This window comes from Trichomycterus rosablanca, chromosome 19, assembly GCF_030014385.1.
Source record: "Trichomycterus rosablanca isolate fTriRos1 chromosome 19, fTriRos1.hap1, whole genome shotgun sequence".
NCBI lineage: Eukaryota > Metazoa > Chordata > Actinopteri > Siluriformes > Trichomycteridae > Trichomycterus > Trichomycterus rosablanca.
Window position 1 is genome coordinate 9,079,230 of NC_086006.1, and position 8,859 is coordinate 9,088,088.

At 42.5% G+C, this 8,859-nt stretch overlaps 1 protein-coding gene across 1 annotated transcript in view; it reads left to right on the forward strand.

Annotated features, from left to right (window-relative positions):
- The window catches only part of lamb2 (laminin, beta 2 (laminin S)), a 63,095-nt gene extending 55,079 nt beyond the window's left edge, over window positions 1-8,016 (forward strand). Inside the window, exons 32-34 of the mRNA XM_063014941.1 lie at window positions 997-1,173; window positions 1,269-1,428; window positions 4,070-8,016. Of these exons, the coding sequence (XP_062871011.1) occupies window positions 997-1,173; window positions 1,269-1,428; window positions 4,070-4,206 (474 nt within the window). The 3' untranslated portion in view covers window positions 4,207-8,016. The remainder of the gene's footprint in view (window positions 1-996; window positions 1,174-1,268; window positions 1,429-4,069) is intronic.
- The last annotated feature ends 843 nt before the right edge of the window (window positions 8,017-8,859 follow it).

Consider the following 8,859-nt stretch of genomic DNA (forward strand, 5'->3'; position numbering starts at 1 on the left):
TCAGCGATAACATTAAAACCACCTCCTTGTTTCTACACTCACTGTCCATTTTATCAGCTCCACTTACCATATAGGAGCACTTTGTAGTTCTACAATTACTGACTGTAGTTCATCTGTTTCTCTAAATACTTTTTTAGCCTGCTTTCACCCTGTTCTTCAATGGTCAGGACCCCCACAGGACCACCACAGAGTGACAATGACATGGTGGTGTTGTGTTAGTGTGTGTTGTGTTGGTATGAGTGGATCAGACACAGCAGCGCTGCTGGAGTTTTTAAATACCGTGTCCACTCACTGTCCACTCTATTAGACACTCCTACCTAGTTGGTCCACCTTGTAGATGTAAAGTCAGAGACGATCGCTCATCTGTTGCAGCTGTTTGAGTCGGTCATCTTCTAGACCTTCATCAGTGGTCACAGGACGCTGCCCATGGGGCGCTGTTGGCTGGATGTTTTTGGTTGGTGGACGATTCTCAGTCCAGCAGTGACAGTGAGGTGTTTAAAAACTCCAGCAGAGCTGCTGTGTCTGATCCACTCATACCAGCACAACACACACTAACACACCACCATGTCAGTGTCACTGCAGTGCTGAGAATGATCCACCACCTAAATAATACCTGCTCTGTAGTGGTCCTGTGGGGGTCCTGACCATTGAAGAACAGCATGAAAGGGGGCTAACAAAGCATGCAGAGAAATAGATGGACTACAGTCAGTAATTGTAGAACTACAAAGTGCTTCTATATGGTAAGTGGAGCTGATAACATGGACAGTGTGTGTAGAAACAAGGAGGTGGTTTTAATGTTATGGTGCTTCTATCCATAGCAACTTATTTAATTGAGGGGTTACAGGCATTGCTTAGGTCCCAAACAGTGGCAACATGCCAGTAGTGTGTGTTGAACCACTGGCCTTCTGATTACAAGGATTAGACATTATTTGAATGGCTAGAGTAAGGGGGTTAGAGTTTGCTATTGCTATTTTGTGTAACTTTCTAACTCCACAGATCCAATCCGAGACATCAGCCAATGAGAAGGACCTGAACGACGCCATGGACAAGCTGGGTGATCTGGGACGGCAGATAGAAGCTTTAAAAGCCAAGCGGGCCAACAACAGCATGGTTGCATCTCAAGCTGAAGAGACAGCCACCTCTGCACAAAGCAAGGCTAACGAAGCTAAACAGGTGCACAGTGCTGTAATGCACTTTATCTTCCTGTCACTGCCTATTTTGTTGACCAGACTTCCTCCCTTACTAACATAATCCGCTGTCTCGTTCAGATCCTGGACGGTGAACTTTCAGATAAGTACCGCACTGCTCAAGATCTGGTTGGCAGGAAGGCGAACGCGGTGCAAGATGCCAAGAAAAAAGCAGAGCGACTGAGAGATGAAGCCAAGCAGCTGCTTAAGGACGCACAAGATAAACTGCACAGACTGGGAGGCAAGTGGGAGACGGAAATGGAAACACTTTTGGCATCCATACCCTGTTCATGTTCAAGTTTTAAGTTTAATAACATAGTTGCATGGTTATTGATGCATTTGTCAAATATATACCCCCTACTTTATACACATTGCCATGGTGCCACCTATTACATAGAATTACCAATCCAACCCATTCACCCCCGCTCCCCGAAACAAACCTTCCACCCAGTGCAGGTGTCTGTCCGGCCCATGCTTTCAACCAAGATATAGTCACCCTACTGGAACATTGTAATGTAATATTATAAATGCACGATTTTTAAAAGGCGCTCATCTGGCGTAGAGGTTAAACACACTAGCCCACTACCACTGAGATCCAGGGTTCAAATAATGGTGGTATTATTGGCCAGTTGGACCATGCAGTGGGTTGACACCCTGTTCTGGCTGGCCTTGCCTTGAGCCCAGTGTTTTGATTAACTGGGTCTGACACAGGCAACACAAACAATGCATCTTATTATTTCTGTACAATCTGGTCCTTCTGTGATGTAACATAAAGCCTACACAAGGGGGCGTTCATGTACAAGTTTATTTAATTAATATTATTTTTCTCTGCGACCCATTTTTTCGGCTTGCGACCCACAGACATCCCAAGTTGCAAAACAGACAATTGATTTATGTTCCCTACACAGTGTGCTAGATTGTATATCAGATAATGGAGTTAGTACGCGATCGGGGAAAAAAGTCTGTGTCGCCTGCGTGCGCGTTTGTGTCGCTCTTGGCCGCTCGTTCTAGATTCCGTGAGATTTTATCTGACTTGCGAGCATCAGGGAGACGCTATGTACAGTGTATCACAAAAGTGAGTACACCCCTCACATTTCTGCAGATATTTAAGTATATCTTTTCATGGGACAACACTGACAAAATGACACTTTGACACAATGAAAAGTAGTCTGTGTGCAGCTTATATAACAGTGTAAATTTATTCTTCCCTCAAAATAACTCAATATACAGCCATTAATGTCTAAACCACCGGCAACAAAAGTGAGTACACCCCTTAGTGAAAGTGTCAATATTTTGTGTGGCCACCATTATTTCCCAGAACTGCCTTAACTCTCCTGGGCATGGAGTTTACCAGAGCTTCACAGGTTGCCACTGGAATGCTTTTCCACTCCTCCATGACGACATCACGGAGCTGGCGGATATTCGAGACTTTGCGCTCCTCCACCTTCCGCTTGAGGATGCCCCAAAGATGTTCTATTGGGTTTAGGTCTGGAGACATGCTTGGCCAGTCCATCACCTTTACCCTCAGCCTCTTCAATAAAGCAGTGGTCGTCTTAGAGGTGTGTTTGGGGTCATTATCATGCTGGAACACTGCCCTGCGACCCAGTTTCCGGAGGGAGGGGATCATGCTCTGCTTCAGTATTTCACAGTACATATTGGAGTTCATGTGTCCCTCAATGAAATGTAACTCCCCAACACCTGCTGCACTCATGCAGCCCCAGACCATGGCATTCCCACCACCATGCTTGACTGTAGGCATGACACACTTATCTTTGTACTCCTCACCTGATTGCCGCCACACATGCTTGAGACCATCTGAACCAAACAAATTAATCTTGGTCTCATCAGACCATAGGACATGGTTCCAGTAATCCATGTCCTTTGTTGACATGTCTTCAGCAAACTGTTTGCGGGCTTTCTTGTGTAGAGACTTCAGAAGAGGCTTCCTTCTGGGGTGACAGCCATGCAGACCAATTTGATGTAGTGTGCGGCGTATGGTCTGAGCACTGACAGGCTGACCCCCCACCTTTTCAATCTCTGCAGCAATGCTGACAGCACTCCTGCGCCTATCTTTCAAAGACAGCAGTTGGATGTGACGCTGAGCACGTGCACTCAGCTTCTTTGGACGACCAACGCGAGGTCTGTTCTGAGTGGACCCTGCTCTTTTAAAATGCTGGATGATCTTGGCCACTGTGCTGCAGCTCAGTTTCAGGGTGTTGGCAATCTTCTTGTAGCCTTGGCCATCTTTATGTAGCGCAACAATTCGTCTTTTAAGATCCTCAGAGAGTTCTTTGCCATGAGGTGCAGTGTTGGAACTTTCAGTGACCAGTATGAGAGAGTGTGAGAGCTGTACTACTAAATTGAACACACCTGCTCCCTATGCACACCTGAGACCTAGTAACACTAACAAATCACATGACATTTTGGAGGGAAAATGACAAGCAGTGCTCAATTTGGACATTTAGGGGTGTAGTCTCTTAGGGGTGTACTCACTTTTGTTGCCGGTGGTTTAGACATTAATGGCTGTATATTGAGTTATTTTGAGGGAAGAATAAATTTACACTGTTATATAAGCTGCACACAGACTACTTTTCATTGTGTCAAAGTGTCATTTTGTCAGTGTTGTCCCATGAAAAGATATACTTAAATATCTGCAGAAATGTGAGGGGTGTACTCACTTTTGTGATACACTGTATATGCGGGAGACTGCCGGAACTTCCGGGAGACTTGGGATGTCTGCACGTTTAAAAAGGTTTACCTTACAGACTAACACTTGCAGAAATAAGTGCCGCGCTCTTGTGGCTATCTAGTGCACCAACATCAAAATCAGTTACGCCCTTGCTATGGTTTAACTCTGTGTGTGGTTTTGTGTGTGTTCTCAGAACTTGAGAAAGACTACGAGGAGAATCAGAAGGTTTTGGAGGGGAAAGCGAGACAGCTAGATGGTCTGGAGGATAAAATGAAGATGATTCTGGATGCTATCAACAAGCAAATCCAAATCTACAATACCTGCCAATAAACTACCATATGAAGGCAATAAAATGCACTACAGCATACAAAACTGCAAGCACATATAGAGGATGTGGGACTGACACTACTCAAATGTTTGATCATGTACTTACAGAAGAACGTTTATTATTATTATTATTATTATTATTACAGTGTGTTATTCGGAGCTGCTATTATATTCTGATATTGGTTGGCCAACATGAAACACAGGAGTTATCACCTAACAGAACATTTAGATTTGCCTAGCTGGATCTGTTTTTAAGGGTTGGAGGTTAAACAACACCTAAAAGGGACTCAAAACCCTCTCATATTTTCTCATACTCTCTCTACTTCTATACTAATCATTTCTGCCTTGAGCCAAGTGTTACCAGAACGACAATATAAAGAAGATAGTAAAGAACAGAAACAAATAAAAACAATCTGGGGGTCCGGGGTTCACATCATGGAGGTATTATTGGCCAATTGTGGGTCTAGATAATAAAGAAAAGAAACGGAGCGTCACGTTGGCTAAGTGGGTAGCACTGTCGCCTCGCAGCAAGAAGGTCATGGGTTCGATCCCCAGACGGGGCGGTCCGGGTCCTTTCTGTGCGGAGTTTGCATGTTCTCCCTGTGTCTGAGTGGGTTTCCTCCGGGTGCTCCGGGTTCCTCCCACAGTCCAAAAACATGCAGCCAGGCTAATTGGAGACACTGAATTGTCCTGTTGTCTGATAGGATCCATGAACCAGTGCATTGTAGTGCCGATCCCAAGCCCGGATAAATAGGGAGGGTTGTGTCAGGAAGGGCATCCGGCGTAAAAACTGTGCTGAATCAATAATGCGGATCACGATCCGCCGGCGACCACTAACGGGAGCAGCCGAGGAAATAGATAGAGTGAAGAAAAGAAACTAATAAAAACGACATATTATGAGGATTACTATCTGAAGTACTGCCAGTACTTCCCTTGCTGATGCTCAGTGTTACAACGTGGTTTATTTATTTCTCTGCTTGGTCAGCTGACCATGAGCTTGTTGGACATCCCACTTCAAAACCATAGGCCCTTTCGGTACTACACCAGTAGCCTTCACCCTACACAAAGGGCTTTCCAAGATTCCGGAAAGTGTTTAATAGAGCTAAGTAAGTAAGTAAGTAAGTAATTTATAAAGCACATTTACATCCAAAGTGCTGTACATGTTGAAACATAAAACACATATATAAAAAGCAACACAAAGTTTAAAACAGTAGAACAACAGAAAACGCAGACCATGACTACTGAAGCTTCTCCAAAACAAACTTGTCCAACCATGTCTCTGTGGACCTCTTTTTGTGCAAATGGGACCCCAAACCAAACTGTTGCTGCAAATGTGAAATCGTGGAATTAAAGATATAATTGATTGGCGATTTGTGTGGCTGAAACACTTTAACTGAATAATTAGAAGGGGTGTCCATATGTTTTTGCCAATTTTGGGCATCTAAGCTGCGCATTAAACTGGACAAATATAATCCGTTTGTAGGTAAACAGATTATATCACAGTACAGATCACAAATCCACAACTCATTTGTATTTTTGTAAATACAGTCTGGTGTATCTTGGTGAAAATATCATACAATAAAATGTCAGGTATGTCATGGCAGTCTCTCAATTTCAATTATTCCTTCAAACGTTCTTATTTGTGACAATAACTGGAACACAGATACATTTTTCATTTTCATTTCATTATGTTTTACCACTGCTTTATCTTGGTCAGAGTAGGGGTGGGTTTGGTTTCCCCAGGGCAATGAGGTAACCCACCCTAGACAGGACACCAATCCATTGTGGGGCCTTGGCTATCCCCCCTGAGACATAGCCATATATGTGTGTGTTTTGTTTGTTTATTAGAATGTTAACGTCACGTTGTACACTGGTTACATTCATGACAGGACAGGTAGTCACAGATTACACATGATTCAGTTCAAGTTCAATGTCAAACACACTCCGGGCAATTTTGTATCTCCAATTCACCTCACTTGCACTTGCAACTTCACACAGAAAGGATTTGGACTGCTCCACCTGGGAAACGACACCAGGACCCTCTTGCTGTGAGGCGACTGCACTACCCACCATCCATCTCAACCAGCCAGCAAAGGCCTCATTTGCTGCAGCAATATGGAACCCAGTCAAACTTCCTGTGCTTGTCGGACACCCTGGCCAGGTTAACCTAGAACTTGAGGTCTCATTGATGGTGGGCTTGTGCATTAGATTGTTGCACCAACCAGGCACATAACTGTTTGTTTTTATAGAAAATGCATTTAATACAACTATGGAATTAGATGCTCCTGTATATGTATTTCAGACATCCCAAGTCTCCCGCATATACATAGCGGCTCCCTGATGCCCGCAAGTCAGATAAAATCTCCCGGAATCTAGAACGAGCGGCCAAGAGCGCACACAAACACACGCGCACGCGTATTAAATTTGTTATCTGATATACAATCTAGCACACTGTGTAGGGAACATAAATCAATTGTCTAATATACTGTCTAGTGCACTATGTAGGGAACATAAATCCGTTATCTGATATACAATTTAATGCACTATGTAGGGAACATAATTAATTATGTAATACACTATCTAGTGCACTATGTAAGAAACACAAATCATCATCGTTATATCTTCTAGTGCACTATGTAGTGAACATGAATGTGTTATCTAATACACTATCTAGTGCACTATGTAAGAAACACAAATCATTATCTAGTTATACTTTCTAGTGCACTATGTAGGGAACATAAATCTATGATCGAATATACAATCTAGTGCACTATGTAGGGAACATAATTAATTATGTAATACACTATCTAGTGCACTATGTAAGAAACACAAATCATTATCTAGTTATACTTTCTAGTGCACTATGTAGTGAACATGAATGTGTTATCTAATACACTATCTAGTGCACTGTGTAAGAAACAAATCATTATCTAGTTATACTTTCTAGTGCACTATGTAGGGAACATAAATCTATGATCGAATATACAATCTAGTGCACTATGTAGGGAACATAATTATGTAATACACTATCTAGTGCACTATGTAAGAAACACAAATCATCATCTAGTTATACTTTCTAGTGCACTATGTAGTGAACATGAATGCGTTATCTAATACACTATCTAGTGCACTATGTAGGGAACATAAATCTGTGATCTGATATACAATCTAGTGGACTGTGTAGGGAACATAAACCAATTGTCTAATTCACTATCTAGTGCACTACGTAGGAAACATAAATTCATATCTAAAATACTATCTAGTGCACTATGTAGGGAACCTAAATCCATGAACTAATACGCTATCTAAAGCAATATGTAAAAAACATAAGTCTATTATCTAGTACACTAGTGCACTAAGTAAGGAACATAAATTATTTTCTAATATACAATCTAGTGCACTATGTAGGGAACATAAATCTATTATCTTTCACACTATTTAGTGCACTATGTAGTACACAGTAATGTGTTTGTGACGCAAACAGTTCGCTTAGTAGCTCAGTTAGCAGCGCCTAAAAGTTCTGTTATCATCCATATCCTTTGGTGTGTGCGAGAGGTTTTTCAGCTTTTTTTTGGGCTTGGGGGGTCGGGGTCGAGGTCCGGGGGTACCTCCCTGAAATGAGTTTTTGCAACTTGGGATGTCTGGTATTTTATTGTGAGGAGAATCCCTTGTCTTGAAGAAATCACCTGAAATAGTAATGTCATTTATTGCACTGGTCCTTGTCTGCTTAGCACTGTATGGAATGTGCAGATGAAAAACATCATTTTTATTTGTGATGCTGTGGTACGCCAATAAACACTTTTTTGTTTGTCAGACTGTTATGAATGTTATTAATGTGTTATTAAAGGGTATTTTAAGGCCACACACATATGTCACGTTTTGATATTTTGGCTTTTTTGAGCCATTTAAAGATGGACTTGCTTATGTGCTTTAAATCGTTGTCTTGCTTCATACCCAAACTGTGCTCGAGCTTTAGGTCACGAACTGAGGGGCGGACATTCTCCTTCAGATAGAGAGCAGAATTCATGGTTTCATCAATTAGACCAGCACACTACCTCCACCATATTTGTTTATTGGTGTCATGTTCTTATGGTGGACTGCGATGTTAGCATTACTCAGGGTGCAAAGTGGGTCCATGTCCAAAAAGTTCTACCTTCTAGCTACACTATATTGCCAAAAGTATTCGCTTGCCTGACTTCACACGCAAATGAACTTGAGTTCATCCTGAAAAACTTACCATATAGAAGCACTTTGTAGTACAATTACTGACTGTAGTCCATACTTTTTTAACCTGCTTTCACCCTGTTCTTCAATGGTCAGGACCCCCCACAGGACCACCACAGAGCAGGTATTATTTAGGTGGTGGATCATTCTCAGCGCTGCAGTGACACTGACATGGTGGTGGTGTGTTAGTGTGTGTTGTGCTGGTATGAGTTTTTAAATACCGTGTCCACTCACTGTCTACTCTATTAGACACTCCTACCTAGTTGGTCCACCTTGCAGATGTAAAGTCAGAGACGATCGCTGGTCATCTTCTAGACCTTCACCAATGGTCACAGGACGCTGCCCACGGTGCGCTGTTGGCTGGATGTTTTTGGTTGGTGGGCGATTCTCGGTCCAGCAGTGACAGTGAGGTTTAAAAACCCCATCAGCACT